Raw genomic sequence first — 21063 nt, 5'->3', positions numbered from 1 at the left:
GCATCAAACAAATCCAGCTCAAAAGTACAGGTTGGCCCAACCAAGAAGAATCCAACCATGCTGAGGACTGAACCCCTCAGAAGAAAGGGGTCCTGCTAATAGAGGGCAGGTGTCACAGGGAGCAGTGTGTGCTAGGGGGATGTGAAACACAAGATTGAATTCCCCACAGCAGAAAGAAGTTCTTCCAAAATAGGGTGTGGGGGCTGGAGTAGAGGAGCTGTATGTGTATATGTATTCCGAGGGCAGAAATACAATATTAAATTAACAGGACTTCACAGTCCATACTTACCTTGGTCTGCAAGTGTTAAATATCTCAAGTGAAACAGGGAGATGTCTGGCATATGCTTGAGGAGACACTTCCAAATAAAATGAGTGTTCTGCAAGACCCCGAGTGACTCTGTAGCGGATACTCCCCCTGCTGGGTCCTACTGATCCCAGTGCCCCGGTGTGGTGTGAGAAGGGAGCGAAGGGGGTGACAAACGAGGGGATATGTTGCCCTGTGAGTCAATACTGGCCCCAGTGACCCAGCATGACATTCGAGGGCACTGTGCTGCAGGGAGCCAGTGCTGAACATGGGATATTAGGCATAGCAGTGAATTGTACATGTGATTTGTGAGGCAGTTTCACAGCGCCTGTATTGGACCCACCCTGCAGACTCTTGGCGCTGGCATAGTCCATTCCCCAGCTCACCAGCGCCATGACCAGACCCAAGAGAACCAGGAATATCCAGTCTTCTCCAAGCTTCTTGGTAACATATTTCTGAATGAGTCTAGCACAGTCTGTGGAAGAGAAAAAGTCTTGAGACAAGACAGTAAGCCAGGGAGGGTCAAGAAATATTGAGCAAGTCCCCTGTCTGATGGTGGCAAGAGAGTAGCCCCTGTGGAGAGAGCATGTTAGAATGCAGGAGAGCCCAGCAGTGCCCTGCCCTGCGCTGCACAGGCTTCTGCAGCATGAGGAGTCTAACCTCTTGTGCCCTGGACGGAGACATCTCCTCACATGATCCAGCAAGTGTGAGCAAGGTCTCTCTGCCCTGGGCAGGAGACTGCAACTCCAGTGTAATGGGACAAGAGACTGCTCTGAAGAACTATCCCTTGCTATCACACAGGTTGGAGAGGAAATGTAGCCTCTGCTAACTTCTCCTCTTCCATCCAGTGGGACTCCTTCCGCCTCCTCCTGAAACAAGGCTCACTTATCCCCATTTCACCCCACTGGAATTCCATCCCTCTGCACCACCAGTGGCAGCCTGCCCATCTTTTGGTAGTCAAGTGAGCCAGTCTAGCCAGCAGGGTTGAGTGGTCCTACCTTGGCATTTGGAGTACCGCTCCTCTTTGGTCTCTGCCTGGCTGTCCCGTTTCCGGGGACTCTGGCTGTTCTTTTGGGCCTTATTCTCACTCAGTAGTTTTGCTGCTTCCTTCTGTGCAAAGTCAGAGAGCTGATCTGTGTACTGCCCATAGAGCTAGGAGCCACAGAGGGAGAGACGAGAGGGAAAAGACAGGGTTAATATTCCAATTCATAGACAAAGACACAGGACTGGACAGAGAGTTCCACAGACAATCAGAGATCCACAGACAAAAGCAAACCCAAACAGAGAAGACAGAAACAAAGTGTAACCCCCAAGGAGATTACAAAGGGTACGTCTAGACTACATGCCTCTGTCACCAGAGGCATGTAGATTAGGCTACCCGACATAGTAAAATGAAGCAGCGATTTAAATAATCGCCGCTTCATGTAAATTTACATGGCTGCCGCGCTGAACCGACAAACAGCTGATCAGCTGTTTGTTGGCTCAGCGCGGTAGTCTGGATGCGCGGGTGGCAACATCAAAGGTATTTGTCGACTACCCAGGTAAACCTCATCCCAGGAGACATACCTGGGTGGTCGACAAATACCTTTGATGTCGACACCCGCGCGTCCAGACTATTGCGCTGAGCCGACAAACAGCTGATTAGCTGTTTGTCGGCTCAGCGCGGCAGCCATGTAAATTTAAATGAAGCGGCGATTATTTAAATCGCCGCTTCATTTTACTATGTCGGGTAGCCTAATCTACATGCCTCTGGTGACAGAGGCATGTAGTCTAGACGTACCCTTAGATTCCCAGGGCCTTGTCTGCTGGCAGCTCAGGGAGAGGCACTCTGAGTTTGCCTTGGCTCCCCCTCCCTACCAGGGCCAGAGTCTGCCTGGCAACCCATGGGGAGTGAGATGCCCCTCCCAGGGGGAAGGAGAGGCCATTGTTGGGGGGAGTCGAGCCAGCAGGGCAAGGGCAGGACTGGCTGTGTGGGAGCTAGTAAGCCCCAGGCCTGCATGCAGGGTTCCCCCTGAGAACTAGCCTCTAGGGACCTGAAGGCAGGATCCCTCAGCTGGGTTTTATGTCTCCACCGTTGATTCCCAGTTTGTGGAGTTTGCTGGGAGGCTTCCCCAGCCAGGCTGAGTTGGCTCCAGCTCCCTGGGTGAGACCAGTCACCGCATGGTCAGCTTGGCTCCAGCTGCGAGTTCAGGGCTGCTGCCTGCTGTGTGTGTCTGAATGCTGGGCTAGGAGGTTATAGTTTGAATTTTGGTGCCGTTGTGTGGCCTGCACCTTGAGCCCTGCACCCCTTCACGGTGAGGGGAAATTCTGGGACCGAATCAGCCTGACTCCTGCCTGAAGAGGATCCCTGTGAGAAGAGAGCAGCCCCTCTGCAGTGACTGAGTCATCTCTCAACCTGAGGCTCATTCATGGAGTGTGTGAGTGCACCAATTTTTAGTTAGTCAGGCAGGGAATCTGTTTGGGGATTTTATTACCTGAAGCATATTAAACCTGTGGAGGGATTTGCTGCCTTCTCCCATGTGTGAGTCCTTTGGGCTGTACTGGACCTAGTCAGCCCCACTGCTAAACCACTGCAGAGAAGGATTTTGTGGTCAACAGTCATCAAGGGCCCCAACAAAGTACTCGTACCAACGGGGCACTGATCTTACAGTTGCTGGGCACCGGTGACCCTAGAAATAGTGTTTTGCCCTGTTCTATTTGTCTCCTGTTTAATATATTTGTGTTTGTGCTATTTTCTGGGAGTCTCCAACTATCTGGCAAATACGTGGGGATTACCCTGGGCTAGAATTTTCCTCCCAAGCTGCCCTGGTGACCCTGCCAGGAAGGAGTGAGGGGGGTGGAGGCACCGCCAAATAAATCCATCAGAAAAAATAAAGTTGAGTGGGTGGCGGGATCCAGAAGAACCCAGACCTATCCATCAAAACCTGTAAGGAGATTGGCTTTAAAGAAGGTAACCAGGTGGAGAGGGGGCACTACAAAAGGAAGACTCAAAAAGAGATTGTCTCATCTTCCTCCTTTGCTGATTCCTATCTTTTGGGAAGAAATGAGTACCCACAGTAGCGGATCCATTGTTCCCTGCCTACACTCTCTCCCCATCATCCCCAGCCACTTTGACCTGTGTGGGCAGCTTCTCTCTACACCAATCATGTTCTAAGGTTGGGGGTGGTATGAATACCACATACTCCACGTGACTGTTCATCCCTCAAACACATCGGTCTCCTGTCACCAATTTGCTGGCTCCAAGCCACCAATTTTCAACAACTTCCTTTCCTAGCAAGGATCCACAGGCTTATAAGGGCAGAATGGGGTTTTTGATGGCTGTCATACCCTCCCTCCACATTGTTCTAGAATTGATTTCATGATCTTTAAACCATCAGCTCAGTTTGAATCTTTCAAGGGTGACAAATTACCTTTCTAAATGTCCTGGACCGAACTATAACATTAAAGTTGCATTTTCCCTACTATGATTTAAAATGTAGTCTTGCTTTAAAAATCATCTCCATATACATGACATGATGGGGCTCCATGTTTATCATTTCTCAGATGAAACATGCATTTTACTAGTAAATGCCTTTTCACCTGCTGCCAACCTAGCACAGTCAGCCTGGTATCTGAAGGTGTGTCTAGACTACAGGGTTTTTTCGAAAAAAAGTGGCCTTGTTTCGAAAAAAAAAACCTCCCCCTGAGTCTGGACTGCTGCTGCATTCTTTCGAAAGTAAATTGAAAGAATGCGGCAGTTTTTTTGACTGCGGAAAATCTTGTTTTACGAGGAAGAATGCCTTTTTCCGAAAGTGCTCTTTCTTAGCTCTCAGCAGGCTTTTGTGGTGCTGCCTTTAAAAAGAACATTTTTGTACTTGTAAACTCAGTACAGTTGATGTGGAATCACCACAATGGGAATACTAAGGGTATGCTTGCATTTTGAGCTGGAAGGTGTGATTAGCAGCTTAAGTAGACATACCTGCACTAGCTCTGATTGAGCTAAGATGCTAAACATAGAAGTGTAACTGCGGTGGTGGGCAGGACTAGCCACCCAGAGTATGTTTCCTGCATTTTGGATGGGATCATACTAGTGGTAGCTTGTTGTTTGCTCCACTACGGCTACTTCTAGTCTCAATACAGTAGCTCAATTAGAGCTGTTGTGGGAATGTCTATATAGGTTGCGACTTGCTCCCATTGGCTTGAAGTGTAGGCATATAGTAAGTTTCACTGTGCCTTATCAGAGCAAAAGCCGTACTTTAAAATGGTTTCCTTATGTTTTAATTTTAGTGCCCCCTGAAGACTAATTAGACAGTTACCTTTGTCTCCCCATAATTCTCATGTCTCCACTACTTTTAAGTTTTCTTTCTGACTCCAAACCTCATCTAATTTTTGCTGCCTACCTCTGACCTCACTCCAGTTTGTCTGGTGTATGTGTATTACTTACGCCATGATGCCCTACCCTGGAGTCACTCCCTCGGCTGGGGCCCCAACAGCACCTACTAGAGCAGCAGAATAATGTCTTTCTTGTGTAAATAGTCTAATCTAAAGAGAACAAGTATTTCATTCCTTCTCCCTGTTATCTGCTTAAGGCCTGGTGGCTGTCACATAGTCCCTAAACCATGACTTCACACTTTGTCATTTACAGAAGATGCTTTTTGCTTTTGTGGATTGTTTCATTCTGTAAAGCCATGAGAGTAGATTGTTTTGAGTTTATGACAGTAATAATACACTGTAAAGGTGTACACATTCTCAGATCCCTCTCCAGGGAGGCCTGACTTCACTGTCAAAGGTCTTTAGTGTTCCCATTCTCGTACAGATTGCTCTCCTTGTCCCTATGCCCAGCACTGGATCAACTCAACTTCAATGGACTGACTACTGTGACCCTGCATCCTCTATAAAAAAAGATGGAGCAAATTCAGATCTCATGCAAAGCAACTGATTTCATTGGAGGGGTGCACACTTACACTATGGCTGAATTAGGCCCTATGTATTTTTAATCTCAGTGCATGGCCTGCACCCATCCTCTTTCAGGTGCTTTTACTTCTGCAAATCCCATAGGTTAAACAGGGCTTTGCCTCGTAATAGTTGGAGAAGATCCCTCCTGAAAAGGCCATGTGTGAATAACTCCGATAAATAAGCCAGCAGATATACTAAATAGAGATGTACGGTATGGTATAATGAAATGAGAAATGCCTTCTGGTCACAGTCACTCCCCATAATTGGTGCAGTTGCCCTCAGGGATTGACATGCTAGTCCATGAACTGCTGGGGGGCTTTCCCTCACTATAGGATCATGATGCAATGAGGGTAGGGACACAGCATTCTCCCCAGGAAGTGGGGGCTGCATCAGCTGTGAATGTGCACGGGACTCTTGGAAGTATCTCACCGCTTTAGTTATCCCATAGGGAACTCAAATTCTGCGAGTGTCCTGGAAATTTGGGGGTAGGTGGCAGCTGCACTCTTCGCTGTAGACGTCACATGTGCCTAAAGCCAACTCTGCCTGCTTTAATGTACTTTGGTTAAATGGCATTTTTTAAACATTGTCTGAGAAAAAAATATGGCAGAGGGATAGGGGTTTTGCTCATTATTTCACTTTTTCTTCTACCACCTGCCAGCCAGTGCTCAGTAATCTCTGAGACCCCTTCTTTGGGAACCAAAGGTGTCTCCAGCCCTCTTCAGCCAACACGGGGGTGGTTGGGGAGGGGGGCAGGAAGAGGGGCTGAGAGATACCATTTGGGGAATATCTAGGGAACACATGCAGGGCCTGTTATAGGGTGACTCCCTTCAAGCTGCCTTGTGCATAAGGCATCCCTGTCACACCTCCTTGCAGCCAGCTGAGAATCCAGACAGCCAGATGGCTGTAGGAATTGCCTCCAGCTACTCTTCCTGTGAGGGGCGGGGGGGGGGGGGCAGCTCTGGGACTTAGCAGCATGGCAGCCACTCTGCCTCTCCTCTTGCAGCTACATTGCTGCTGGATGCCAGTGGGGAGGCCCAATTGCAGAGGCAAACATAGTGCTGGCCTCAGCCATGACCTCAAATAGCCCTCTCTGCGCAGCTAGTTACTCCAGGCCTCAGAAACTCAGCACCCGCCCAACCTATCACTCTCCAGCACCCCAACCACTACGCCATACCTCCCCTCCGCCTCTGCCAGAACCACCAACTTCCCTGTGGTTCCACACACTACCGCATTACTGCTTGAAAGTAGAAGTCTACCTGCAAATTAATTACAATATGCAAAATAGTTCTTTAAATAATTTGTATAAAATGTCCCTCATGGAATTGCACCAAACTTGGCAGCAATGCCACCTTTCAGAGAGGGGAGAGGAAGGGAGATGGAGCGATCTCTAGGCAGGGACACACCTGAGCTGAGGGAGATGCAGAATCAGAACAGCATGGCTTCCCCACCCTTTAATTTCATCAGAGAAGAGGTGCCCTTAGAAGGCCAGGGGTTATATGCAAGCTCCAGGGATCCAGGCTATGCTCTCTTGTAGGGCTTTGGGTGCCAGAGGCAGTAGCTGCCCTCCTCACTTCTGGGCTCAGCGAGTAGTGTGGGAAGTAATTTGTTTGAGAAGTTGAGAACAGGCGGCTCCTCGTCACATGCCCTTCTCTGACCTGGCTTTGGCCTGAGGATCATTGGAGCTCATGTTCCCTTGCTGGTGCATGCCCTGAGGTCTTGGCACTTCACACCTCCCAGAACATAGCCCTCCTCCCCCTCTCCAACCCACACCCACAGGAGTCCTTTGCGGTTTTCTGAGTGCCAGGCGGGAGCTTGGAACAGCAGAACCAGACATTAAAGTGGGAGAATCATAAAGCATCATGAGTTACCTTGAGCACCATACATGATGGTTTGTCCAGTCTCATTTGTAAGTGCCCAGGAGATGGGGCTGCCATCATGCTCCCTGGGGACTCTCATCAGCCTAAAATGTCTCCCATTCAATGAAATTCAGCCACCTCCACTTGCGCCAGCCTGAACAATCCCTCTCTAGAGTTTTAGGTGTTTACACTTGGGAGACAGTTGTAAGCAGTTATCATGCTCCCCTCACTCAGGCACTGCTGTTCCAAGGAGATCTCCTGGATGTCAGAGACTGCCCCGTCCCCGCTGCACACTGCATGGTTCCATACCACCAGCAGGGCATGCACCTCAGCTAACTACCCTGCTCTTGGAAATGCTCCCTCCCTTTTTCTCACTGAAGAAAAGCACCTTGCCTAGTGGGCAAGGAGTAGAAGCTGGTGGATAGAGCATGGAGAAGAGAGGCTAGTATGCATCTTCTAGATCATTTCTGTAGTGGGGATCTATGCAACAGGAGTGTTCAGCATTGGGGAAGGGGGTTGGGAACTGAGGGAAGGAAATCTGCTTTGGTGGGGCCGTCTTGGGCACTTTTGGAAGGCAGAGCTAGTCTGTAACCTGGGATAGAGCCAAGTCTCTGGCCAAGGGAATAAAGGGACAAGGAGCTAGAACTAGGGATCATTCTTACTGCCATCCTTTTAGGATAAATCCCTCTTCCCAGCCATCAGCACAAGTAGGAATTACTGACAGTGAATTACAGAAGATCTCTTCTTCCTTCTTGTTCTTCCTGACCGTCACTGGTATTCACAAGGACAGCTGCCTATGCCACATGAAGCATAAACATGGTGGGCAAAGGAGCTCAGAGCTCATAGCAGGCAGGCCTGGGAAAAAGAGGGTCAGTTTCATTTAGTTGCTAACTGCTTCCCTGGTCAGACATTTCCACACAAGGGTCTCAAAGCACTGTAGAAACCTGAAGACATTATGCTTCCCAGCCTCCTGAGGCAAGGCAGGTCAGTTTCATTGTGCCCTTGTTACAGAGGGAGAAACTGAGGCATTAGGGAGCAAAGGGACTTGCCAGAGCTCACATGGCAAATAAGTGTCAGTGTTCCAAATACAACCTAGAAGTACTGACTCACAGTTATCTGCCCTGGCCACCAGGCCATGCACCTTCTCTCACTCATGATATGCATTTTCACCTGGCGCGTGTATTTGAATCCTAGGCTGTCTCTACATTGGCACCCTTTTCCAGAAAAGGGATGCTAATGAGACACTTCGGAATTGCAAATGCCGCGGGGGATTTAAATACCCCCCACGGCATTTGCATGAACATGGCTGCCGCTTTTTTCCAGCTCGGGGCTTTGCCGGAGAAAAGCACCAGTCTAGACAGGATCTTTCAGAAAATAAAGCTTTTTCCGGAAGATCCCTTATTCCTGATTTTAAGAGGAATAAGGGATCTTCTGGAAAAGGCTTTATTTTCCGAAAGATCCCATCTAGACTGGCGCTTTTCTCCAGCAAAGCCCCAAGCTGGAAAAAAGCAGCAGCCATGTTCATGAAAATGCCGCGGGGGATATTTAAATCCCCCACGGCATTTGCAATTCCGAAGTGTCTCATTAGCATCCCTTTTCTGTAAAAGGGTGCCAATGTAGACACAGCCTCACTCAATATTTGTTCCATTATCACACACTGACCAAGGATGGACTGTCATAGGTTCAGTCCATCATCCAAGCTATGAACTAGAATCTGATGCTCAAACATGACTGCTTAGAGTCCTTTTACAAGTAGAGTTCTCAGGTGTTCAGTTTTCAACCAGAACATTAGGATGAAAAGGGACACTGGTGGCCCCGGTTGAAGTAGCACACAGACCCCCAGGCATCTCCTCCCCCCCGCCTCTTCCCCTTCCTATTTGACAGGAGGCTCAAAAAATCAGGATGTGGAGGAAAATGAGTCAGTCCCAGGGGCAGGGGACGGACTCAGAGGAAGGGTTGGTTTACTCTGGACAGACTGTTTGGACCATGCGTGTAAGTGTTTGTTGGGGCCAAGGAAACGTTTTACAAGAAGGAGGAATCTAGGGGAAGCCAGGTGAAAAAGTCTATTTGGAATGACTAGAAAAATTGGTTGATTCAAGTTGGTCAGACTGGATCCACTGGAATGTTTGCACTAGTCCCAGTGAAGGGCTGTTCACACAACAGTTACTGCCCAACTGGAAGAAGAAGACACCAACAATCTCATTAAATGTGTTAACTCAATGCAGCTGAGACAGGTTCAGCTAACTCAGATATATACCCAGGCTATTAGATGTTTCTTCAGACCTCTGGAATTGTGTAAGGGCACAAGGAGGAAGGGGTGGAAGGAAAGAGTAGGCCAGTGCCTTAAAAATTAGAGCATCTGCTATCCTTAGTACTTAGGAAAACTGGGATTTGCTAGGGACTCCCCATCCTGTCATAAGAGAAGAGATGTGTAACTAAAAAGAGGTCTCCTGCCTTTGCCTGGGAGTGGGTCTGTGTGTGAGAGATAGTCCCTCTCTGGATGATACTAGTTCAGTGACTGCACTTTTTCAGCAAAGGGAAAAACATCAGTACCAGAAAAACCCAGGAAAATTGCAAAGGATCCTGAGAAGCAGCTGGAGGGATGGATGCAAAAGGGAAGATTAAAAGCACTAAGTATGTCTAGCTAGGATAAATGATGACTAAGAGGGAACATGATAACTGTCTGCAAATATCTGAAGGGTGTAAACACCGAGGAGAGAGAAGAAGCTAAAAGTAAATAAAATTGGACAATGGTAAATTTCAAGTTTAATACATGGAAACTTTTCCTAAATGTGATATCTAGTAATCTAATAGAGCTTAGACTAGATTCCCAAAGGAAGTGGGGAAAACCCCATGGCTTGAGTTATTCTAAGGTAGGCTGGAGAGAGCACCAGGGAAATTGTATGTACATAGCAATGATCACATAAGACTTATCTATTTGCTATTCTTGTCCTGGGCAACCGCACACAGTTGCCAATATAACTCAGTCCAAAACACAAACTGCTGCTTCCCATTCACCTCAGCTTTAAGAGCAGTCTCCTCACCCCTGCTATTCCTGCCCGGGACTCTTCACACAGCTCTGCCAGTGCCCCTCAGCCCTGCCCTGCAGCCCCTGCTATTCCAGACCTGGGTTCCCCACACAGCATTGCCAGTGCCAGGTCTGTGTGGCTGCCTGTGTATGGATGTTGAAAGAGAAATTGCAAGAGTATTACACATATATATATGTGTGGGGAAGGTTATTGCCGGATACAATGGATTTGCATATACATGTGTGACTTCATGTTGTTTTTTCCATGTGAGTGTGTTAATGTATGTGCGCACAAGTAGAGGACATTGAGGGAAAAACAGGTGTTTGACTACTTGGGTGTGTGTCTGCTTATAATTCCATACAGACTCTGGGAGCCAAGGGTTCTATGCAGGGGATGTGGTGTCATTGTCTGTGGTGTCTGTGACCCTGTGTGCTTGTTTGTGGGTGAGGCTGAGTGGCCATGGAGGTTGCACGTGATTCTGTGTGTGTCTAAGTTGCTCTGTTTATGCTTGAGGGTGTGTTTGTTAGTGCACCTGTGTTTATATGGATGTGTATATATTAGGGGATGTCTACACTGCCACCCTAGTTCGAACTAGGTTGGCTAATGCAGGCATTTAAACTTGCAAATGAAGCCTGGGATTTAAATATTCTGGGCTTCATTTGCATGTTCCCGGGTGCTGCCATTTTTAAATGTCCCGTAGTTCGAACTACCTGCCCGTGGCTACACGCGTCACGGACTAGGTAGTTCGAATTAAAGCTCCTAATTGGAACTACCGTTAAACCTCCTTGCAGACAATGACACCACATCCCCTACATAGAAGCCAGCCCAGGGGAGATGGGCCATGCAGGCTACCCACTAGCATTCCCCAGGACTGGCCTATAAATGGCAGACACCGTGCAGTATATCTCCCTTCTACCAGACCTATCCCTTTCCATTTTATGAGAAATAGTCAAATTCTAGGCACATCCCATTGTCCTGGCACAACCAAACCCTGACCGTGCTTTAAGTTAGGATAAGAAGAAGTTGCATATTAAAGCTGGTGGTCCTAGTTCTTATACTTTAGGAGTGCTTGAACAAACAGACTCACAGATGGATAGAGAGAGACACACTGCTAAAATACAGGTTGAAACTCTCTAATCTGGCACTCTCTGGCCTGGCAACATCTGTGGTCTATCATGATTTTAGTTAGCCAGATATCCAATTATCATGGGTATGACCAAATTTCTGGAGATCCCATAAAGTTTTTTTATAGCCACCAATTCTGGCTCTCAGTGTTCTGTGCTGTATTTAGCTCTAATTTAGCCCTAATTGTCTCTGAGAGACCAGTAAGCAGTGGAAGTGTTGGTACTGCTACTAGACAATATTGGCTTCCCATGGTCCAGCAAACTCTCTGGTTCAGCACCAGTCAGGTCCCAAGGGTGCCGGACTAGAGAGGTTCAATTTGTATATAGACAGACTAGAAAATTTACCCAGTGTTGCTTAGGTCCTTAATTCAAGTTTTGCTTTTCATCATTTAAACCATTGCTCTGGGGTGGGGCTGGAGATGAGGGGGTCAGTAGGCAGGCTGCCCCGGGGAGAGAGGGCTACCCCAGTCCTCTCTCACGGCAGCAGCTTGGGATCAGGAGAAAAGCATCTCTCCATGGCCCTTCCTAAAGGGTTCCTGGGGCATTGGAAACTTGGGGCTGGGGCAGTCCTGGACAGGGGTGGTGGTGTGTCCCCAGCCAGACCCTTTCACATGCCTGCTGATTCTGACTTTTTTCTGTATGGTTTTCTGAAAAGCAATCCCATGCTGGGTACACCCTGTTTATCTGGCACAAACATACACTTATCATGGTTTAAGTTGTGATATGAAGAAGCTGTGTACTGAATTTGATGGTCCTAGCTCTTACCGTTTAAAAGAAGTTCTTGAACAGACAGACAGAGGCACAGACAAACTGTCTCAAACATATGGTAGATTATTCAGGTATGTGTGTGTTTACCATCTCTCTCTCATACTTTGTGTTTTTTATAGCTAGGCAATCTTTAGACAAGAACAATTTATATATCACAAATTTAGACTACTTTTCTGTTTGTAGACACCTTCTAATTTTTCCATTTTGGTTGGTTTGTCCAAATTGTTCAGCAAATGGTTTTTATGGATATATTTCAGTCGAGAGGTGGCCAGTCATAACTTTGTTTTGGCTGATATTGCTGACAAAAGTTTTGTTAATGTTTTTCTTGTGATTGGTCACTTAAGCCACATGATTTGGTGCCTTCCTCTCTGATTGGATGGCAGACACATTTCTATTCAGGAGGGAAATCAAAGCACTCTTAAGATGACAATAGGAAGCCATGCATGAGTATTCACCAGATTGTCACTTTCTGCTGCCAATAGAAATCGCTCATCCACATATTTATGAAAAACAACTAGAAAGAGGCCAAGAAAGAAATTCCAAACTAGAAAGAGGAAGCATGTATTCAAACAAACGTTTGCACATGCTTTCCAGCTGTAGTACTCTCTTTCTCTTTCCTTGCTCATCTCTCACTCTTTCTGTTTGTTATCACTGGGCTAAATTTGTTGTCATTGTGAAACCCCTTCATCACCAGCTAAGCGGGGCAAAGTGGCTGCATAGCAGACATAAGGTCCGCCCCTCCCCACTCCGGGGAATGCTCTAGTGAGGGAGGCCTTTCTCCCAGGTGCAAAGCTGGCATAACCAGCCCTTCACTTGCACTTTTGTGTAGGGGACATGCCAGAGGCTGGCCATGAGCATGGCCAGGGCAGTGAGGCTGGCATGGCCAGGGCCCCTCTATGTCTTAGCTGTCTCCAGCTGCCACTGTACCCATAGTTGTTATAGCAGTAAGAGTACAAAGTAGAGCAGGCTTAGGGGTTGAACAAGACTTAATCTACATGAGCAGCCAAACTAACCTGCAGAAGCCCCAGGGTCAGTGAAGGGGCTGTGAAAGCTGTCTCTTGTTAGGCCTTCTAGTGCAGGGATACATTCTGGCGTAGGTGGGTGGGTGTCTTTGTCTGTCCATCAATATGTGCGCATGCTCTCTCTCGACACTATCATGGTGGTATCACAGTGCTATGCTATTATGACAGGCTAACTTTCTCTTATCACTGCACACATGCTACGGAGGCAGCTTTCTTCCCCCGTCCCATTTTCTCTGTCTCCATTAAGTGCTCTGTATCCCCTGCAGGTGGGAGTAAAACAGGCCAGCACTGTGGTGTCGCAGCAGTGCCACCACAGAAGCCTTGTGGAAGGGCCAATCCCAGCTGTGCAGGCCAGGGAGTGAGGGCAGGGAGAGGTGTGATAGGGCACTGGGAGGGCTGCATACTCCCCAGCACCGCCAGCGGTACTCTCCTGAGCCCGCCACAGAATCTATGCTTCCCCAACATCCCCATCGCCCTACCTGCGGATGGCTGAGGGAGTTCTCCAGGCAGTGCAGGTCATTCCCCGTCCCCTTGGCCTCGCACCCTGTCTCCGACGGGATCCCATAATTGGTGCAGTTCTCGAAATGAACATAGGCATACTGGGGAGCGCCACCCCACAGGGTTGAGTCCGATCTGGTCTCCGCCGTCTTATGTTCTGAGCTCTCCATGACACTGCTCCTACCCCCTCAAACTCACTCTCAGCTGTGACGATGGTGCTGTTCCAGACCCAATCCTGAATCACTGATCCAGCTGGCCCAGAGCATGGCCTCTGCCTGTCTTGCACTCCTACTCCTTCTCTGTCTCCCCCTCCCCCTCCCCCTCCTCCTCCTCCTCCTCCTCCTTGTGTCTCTCACACTTTCTCCTCTTCCTGCCCAAAGGCGTCTGGGGCAGTGATTGCAGGGTTTAACTATATTTATAGCAACCTTCCTCTGTCACATGACCTCCCTAGTGCCACATCTGATCTGAGCGAGAGGCATTAACTCTGCCAGGGTTGAGTATCAGGTGTGTGCGAGGGGGGAATCCTGAAGGAGGGAGGGGGAGAAGGCGCTGCGGGAGAAATAGAGCTACAGAGTGAGTAAGAGACCCAGAGGTACAGAAAGATGCAGAGTAGGTGAAAGAGAGAGTGTGAGAAGGAAGGTGTGCCCGTCCAATGGCACCCCTATTTCTGCTCGTCTCTCCTGTTATGAGCAAGCCATGTTTCCAGTACCCTGGCCATGGGTTGTCTCTCTCCTACATTTCTCCAGCTCCCAGGAGAGCCTTGGTCACCAAAATGAAAAGGTAAAAGGGACCTATGGGGCCTAGTGTGGATTCATGCAGCTGGATGGCTAAAGGGCAAACTGGGCATGTGCGCAAAGCCTCAGCCTCTCTTGCATAGCCGAGGTGTCCAAGCCTATACAGGCAGTCCCCGGGTTACGTACAAGATAGGGACTGTAGGTTTGTTCTTAAGTTGAATCTGTATGTAAGTCGGAACTGGCGTCCAGATTCAGCCGCTGCTGAAACTGACCGCCAGTTCTGACTCACATACAGAATCAACTTAAGAACCCCAGGTGTCCCCAAGTCAGCTGCTGCTGAAACTGATCAGCAGCTGATTCCAGGAAGCCTGGGGCAGAGCAACTCTGCCTCGGGCTTCCTGTAGTCAGCGCTGGTCAGTTTCAGCAGCGGCTGACTTGGGGACGCCTGGGGCAGAGCAGATGGGGTGCTGCTGGGTTGCTCCAGTAGCGCCGCTCCTCGGTGCTACTGGACCAACCCAGCAGCACCCCATCTGCTCTGCCCCAGGCATCCTGATTCAGCTGCTGCTGAAACTGACCAGCAGCGGCTGAATCAGGACCTGGGGCAGAGCAGCTGGGGTGCTGCCGGGTTGGTCCAGTAGTGCCCAGAGCGGCGCTGCAGGACCAATTGGCAGCGCCCCAGCTGCTCTGCCCCAGGGTCCAAAACAAAAGCCTGGTCTGCTGGGGGGGGGCACACTAGCTGCCCCCCCCCCAGCAGACCAGGGACACGGGGAGCAGAGCCGCAGTGGCAGCGGGGTGCCGCTCCTCTGAGGCTTTGCTCTGGCAAAGTCTCAGAGGCGCGGGACCCCGCCGTGGCTGCAGCTTCAGTCCCGGTGCCTGTGGTCTGCTGGGGACGGTCCCCAGCAGACCACAGGCACCGGGACTGAAGCCGCAGCTGCGGCGGGTTCCCGCACTTCTGAGGCTTTGCTCTGGCAAAGCCTCAGAAGCGCGGGAACCCGCCCGGTGCCCCTGGTCTGCTGGAGACGGTCTCCAGCAGACCAGGGGCACCGGAGCAGCTTACGAACGGGGCTTTCTCGCCCCGGAGCTCGCAGGTAGCAATCCGCTACCTTGACCTCCGGGACGAGAAAGCCCCGTTCGTAAGTGCGGATCCGACATAAGTCGGATCCGCGTAAGTCGGGGACTGCCTGTAGTGGTTGCTGCTATAGCGAACTAGCCACACTCAACTGGCCAAATAGCCACATGTGGCCAGTGCCTAGCGTGTTGGACACCACAAGCTTAGGTGTTCAAGGCCCTTGTGGCTGTGAGAGAAGCAGCATGTAGAAGAAGGATCCTGGGGCACCTCCGGAAGGTACCCATAACTAGTATTTAACTGCATCTCTGCAGTCTGCCCCAAGGATTAACTCTCTGTAAGTATGTCACTGAACTGAGTTGTGTGCGTACTCAGCCCTGGCTGCCTTCAGAAAGCTCTTCATCATGGTGCTAAGGTCCCTAGGGATGAGAGCAGCTAGACCTTCACCCTCTCTCTCTTTGCCTCCCATTTCACAGCTCTGCTTGCAATCAGGTAGCACCTACATCTGCTGGGCCATGGAGCCTGCCAGCAAGTGATAATGACGGCAAGCACGTTCCCTCCACACGGCCCAGTGGCAGGTCTTCATGCTGGTATTGGCCTATCAGTGACTTTATGACTTTTAATGGGCTATTAATTAATGAGGCGAGGAACTCAGGAATATCACTTTGGCAGGAATCCCGTGCAGGGAAAGAGGAACTGTCCAAGAGCCATTAGCAGCTCCTTCTTTCCTCTTGTGGAGGCTAAAGCAAGTCAGCCTCTCTGAATGGCCCCAGTCATGTATGTGTATATCCTGGGGTTTTAGTGCTTTCTCCATGATAAAGGGGCTGCCCAGTCCCCACACAATCCCCCTGAGAACAGGGATTGCCCTGCTTTTCACTCTGCAGACCACTTTGTGGGGAAGACGACCCTCTGCTGGGTCCAACACAATAGTCCCACGCTGCTTGGAGTCTCCAAATGTTCCATTCCACAGCTCTAGTTTGAGATCCCTCACTGCACCTTTCCAGCCCTCCCTGCTCTCGTTCTGTGGGGATGTTAAAGGGAGCATCTCTATTCAGAGCTGCCCAGATTCCCCTGGTGAGGCTTTTTCTCTGCATCTCTCAGCCCCTCTGTCCCTATGTGACTCTTACAAGAGGTCACCACTCCTGTGTGCATCCTCAAGAGTTCCCCTGTCTGCATCTGTTTCCATCAACCTCTCATCTCTGCTGTGAATCACCCCAGTTCTTCCTCCATGTATCCCCTCCCTCAGTGGTACCTCTCTCTGTCTCTTGCCCTCCCCCCATCTTTCTTACCGCTCTCAGGTCCCCGTTTCAGCTACCTGGTTTCATCACTGCTTGGCATATCACTTTCCTACCCCCAGGACACAGCAGTGTTGTACTGGTGGTGCTTGGAAAGTGGCACATGTGCCCCCACCCCACGACCCGTAAATATTTCTCATTTTGGGTAAGTGTGCAAAGCGGGACAAGGTGCAAGGAGCTCTTGCAACTAGACACAAACTCAGGGTTAGCTCCTCATTACTGTCCTGGTGGGGGTAACTCACCCCAAAGGGGGTGTGGAGGATGCAACATATACAGCTGACTGTGCAGGTGGGCATATACTATAGAGCTGAGTAAATAATGAATTTGGGAATTCAGGGGCCAAACCAAAAAATCTGGCAAAAGTTTAGTCTGATTTGAACTGAAAATAATTTTTCAAAATTTTCCATTGAACTGAAAAACCAGGAAAATTTTGCTTTGAAGCAACCAAAACATTTCATTTCATTTCATTTCACATGATTTTTTCTCCAGATTTGCATTGTGATTTGGCCATTTTGAGTGTTCTTCATCCTCTTTTGTGTGGTTTCTTCAACTGGCCAAATTTGAAAACAAAATGCCATTTTGAAATGAAAAAAATCAAAATGAAATGTCTCAAAATGGTAAAAAATAAACATTTTGATTTTTTTTACATCAGGGTTTTTTTCAGCTGAAATTGTCCAGTTTGATCCAATTCATGAATAATTTCAGAGCTCTCCTTCAAAAAAATTCATATTTGGTGAAATTTCTATTCATTGAAAAAGTGTAGCGCTGCTCTAATATGCCTCAACCCCTCCCAGGCACAGTCTCTCTGTACGCCAGGCAGCACTGGGAGGGCAGCACTGGTCCCCTCTCAGGTGGCAGACCACTGTCTCCGTGCTGGGCTTTCACTACAGTTCTGTACTATATTGTTATTTAAAACAGCAGGAAACAGAGAGAAAGAGAAATAGAGGGAAGGCTCACCTGCGATGCAAGTCTCCTCCTGTCAGCCATCTCTCTTACTCTCTCCTTTCCTTTCCAGCTCTCTCTCGCTCAAGCTCCACACTCTTGCCTGATTCCCAGTTTCTCACTCCAGTCCAACACTCCCTTCTTTTGTTGCTCAGGATGCTACAGTCACCTATTTAGACCTGCTGTAATATAGTTTCTAGTGTCCCACCCACCCACCCACACGCATCCAAACCCTCCCCACCTGCCACCTTTATGGTAAAAGCACTGAGACTTCCCCTCCCAGGTTCTCACTCAAAGGTGGGGGGGAGTGGAGGGGGTGATACCTGGACCGACCTTGGGTGCTAGCACCTCTCTCACAGCCCTATCTCAGGGGAGATTTATTACCTCAAATCCAAGTGCTATCAATCACCAGGAACAGGACTCATACTACCCAGTGTGCCCTGCCCATACAATTATCAGACGTCAGGTTCTGAGCCTTCTGTTCAAACCAGGGGTTAGAGGAGCAACAACTGTGTACATTTCTCTCGCACTTTCATTTTAAAAGACCTTAGAGCACTTTACACTTTCTCTGTATAAGAATCTCATGACGCACCATTAGAATGCAGCCCCCTCTCACATGGAACATGGCACCTGTTTAGTGGGCCACACAACAATGCTACACAACAGCTAAGAGCAAAGAGTGATGAAGAGTCCTATATCCAGTTAAAACTTCAGGGAGATGAGAAAAGAATTTGATGAGGCAGAGTTACTATTGTGCAAAACAATGTGCACAGAATTCCAGCATCATAGAAAGAGCTTTACACACACCGAGCAAGGCCCTTCCCTTGCTCCATTCAGACTCTAAAGTAGACAATACAAAGACACGATATGGGAAGAAAAGGAAGGTATGTAGATTATCAATGAGAAGCAAGGCGGGAAGAAGTGGGATTTGGAGGAGAGAGAGTGTTTGGTAGATAACAAAGGGGAGACTATTGCACAGTTAGACATGACATATGGCAGAAGGCACAAGGCTGAGAGTACCAAGTAAAATAAGGAGAGTGGACTGGAAGGAGTGGAGCATGTGAGAGGAAGGTTATGAAGAAATTAAACTGGAGATATGCTACAGGAATAACAAGAGATACAGACAGAGAGTGAGGCAGATGTAGGTGATAGATGCTAGAGGGATGTAAGATTGGGGACTTGTAGGTGAGGAGGAGGTGCTTGATTTTGATGAATTATGAGACAGAAAGTCAAGGAAGGGGTCAAGGAGGTAGATGATGAGATCAAAGCTTTGGATGAGAAACTGTAAGTACCACCTTGGAGAGAGTGGAGCAGAGGGAGGTGAAAAATGAGAAGAGAGTTGCTGCAATGAAAGAAAGGCACTGTCCGAGAACAGACAAGGGTTTTGTCAGGGCATAGTGAGGAAAAGTTGTTGATATTACATGCATACGCAATGGTATTAAAGAGAGGTATTTGGACATAATGAGAGACTGAAGGTGGAGAGATGAAGGAGAACAGTCAAGGATGAGGCTGAAAGGACAGCAAAGATAAGAGAAGGGCTCATAGCCCTTGGGGAGAAGGCAAAGCAGAGGCACTGGCCTATTTAACCTCTCTGGCTTGCTGGAGATAGTACAGTGCAATGCAGAGAGCTGAGCAGCCTTAAAACCCCAGGGTATGTCTACACTGCAAAGTTAATTCGAAATAACAGCTGTTATTTCGAATTAACTTTAATAACATCTATACAGGCAAACCGCTATTTTGAAATAAAATCGAAATAGCGGGGCGCTTAATTCGAATTTGGTAAACCTCATTCTACGAGGAGTAACGCCAAATTCGAAATAGCTAATTTGAAATAAGCACCGTATAGATGCTTATTTCGAATGAGTTGGCCTCCAGCCATTCCCAGTTTCCCCTGGTGGCCACTATGGGTCAAACCAGGAAAACTTCTCTCCCTCAGCCCCAGAGCCCTTAAAGGGGTAGACTCTGGGCAGACTGCACGTGCCAGATCCAGGCCTGCCAGCAGTCTCTGCCCCTGATCCAGTGGCCCCACAATGAGCCGGGCAGCCAGTGCCAGCCAGCCATCCTCCGCCCAGTCCCCCAGCACCCAGGGGCCAGCCAGGGGCCGTAGATGGCGTGCTCCCTCCTGGACTAGTGAGGAGATCATAGACCTCATTAAGGTTTGGGGGCAGGCCCCCAATGTCCATGATCTCTGCACTAGATGGAGGAATGCGGCCATCTACGGCCTCGTAGCTGCCACCATGGCCCAGAAAGCCCACAGGAACACCCAGGATCAGGTGCGCCTGAAAATTAAAGAGCTGCAGCAGGGTTACACCAGGGCCACTTGGGACAGCTCCTCAGAAGGGGCAGACATCTGCTCCTACTTCAAGGCACTGGACTACATCCTGGGGGGCAGGATGGTCCGTGCCACCCCAGGGGGCAGTAAGCAGGGACCAGAGGGCCCTGACCAGAGCACTGAGCAGGAGCCGCCACACCGCCAGGACTCCCGAGCAGTCCCATCTGCAGAGTCAGCAGGGTCGTCCGGGGAGGCCACACCATGTAAGTGCCATCACTGTTTCCTAACTGAGGGGTGGGGGAGAAGGAAGGGAGACCAGGGACCACGCACGTGGGCCTTGCTTACTACGGATCATGCAGCAACCTGTGCACAGGCGAGCAAGTGCTGTGCCACTCCTGGGCAGGTGGCTCCAGCCACCTGTCACACAGGGGCCTTGGCCTGATAGTCGCACGCATGTGTGAAGACACCTGACATACTCCTGACCCCAGGGCGGGACTCAACAGGACGCCCTCCCTTCATAAGCCCCCTCTAACATCTCCCCCCCACCTCACCCACACTATACACAGCACAGGGGAAGCAAGCAGGGAAACCTGAGAACTGTCTGTCCGGGGTGGGAGTAGGGTCCCTTTAAAGCACAGACCTCAGCTAGCCTCAGGCAGCAGCTCCACACATTGAGTCCTGACCTGGTGCCCTGCCAGAACTGGTTCTGGCCAGCCTTAACTCTGATTCAGAGTCCACTCAGTGTGGACGCACTATTTTGAAATAGCAAAATGCTAATTTGAACTGCATTTTGTGTGTAGATGCATTAATTCAGATTAGCTTAATTCGAATTAACTATTTCAAATTAAGATAACTCGAATTAACACTGTAGTGGAGACATACCCCCAGTGAGGAGGGAGTGAGATGCAGATCTTCACCCAAAAGAGGTGACAGCGGGAGCCTGGAGCTGCATTAGGTGGTCAGTGGAGGGGGAACAGGTGCAGTTATGCTGAAACTGCCACATAAATGGAGAAAAAAGGGGGCCTAAGAACCAAAAGCAGGGAAATATTGGTAGGGAAGAAAGGAAGAGAAGGAACCACTCCCTATCAATCTGTGTGATTCGGAGAAGACTGGTACCTTGCATTATAACTTGGATGAAGCAGGAGAACCTATACATGCACCTGATAGCACTGGCAATACACCTCTGTTTGCTTATACCCAACAAAGCATGATTTGAGG

At 49.2% G+C, this 21063-nt stretch overlaps 1 protein-coding gene across 3 annotated transcripts in view; it reads right to left on the bottom strand.

Annotated features, from left to right (window-relative positions):
* The window catches only part of CLCN1 (chloride voltage-gated channel 1), a 115386-nt gene that overhangs the window by 46647 nt on the left and 47676 nt on the right, over nt 1-21063 (bottom strand). Inside the window, exons 1-3 of one of the 3 annotated variants that reach the window (XM_075903377.2) lie at nt 13518-14606; nt 1303-1456; nt 648-779 (exon numbers count right to left, since the gene is read on the bottom strand). In XM_075903377.2, the coding sequence (XP_075759492.2) occupies nt 648-779; nt 1303-1456; nt 13518-13706 (475 nt within the window). In that variant the 5' untranslated portion in view covers nt 13707-14606. Of the gene's footprint in view, nt 1-647; nt 780-1302; nt 1457-13517; nt 14607-21063 lie in introns of those variants that run through there. The other 2 variants (XM_075903385.2, XM_075903398.2) reach the window with 2 other exon arrangements.

The sequence above is a fragment of the Pelodiscus sinensis genome, chromosome 1, assembly GCF_052426305.1.
Source record: "Pelodiscus sinensis isolate ZL-2025 chromosome 1, ASM5242630v1, whole genome shotgun sequence".
Taxonomy (NCBI): domain Eukaryota; kingdom Metazoa; phylum Chordata; order Testudines; family Trionychidae; genus Pelodiscus; species Pelodiscus sinensis.
Note: the sequence above shows the minus strand (reverse complement) of the source record. Positions and strands in the feature narration are given on the sequence as shown.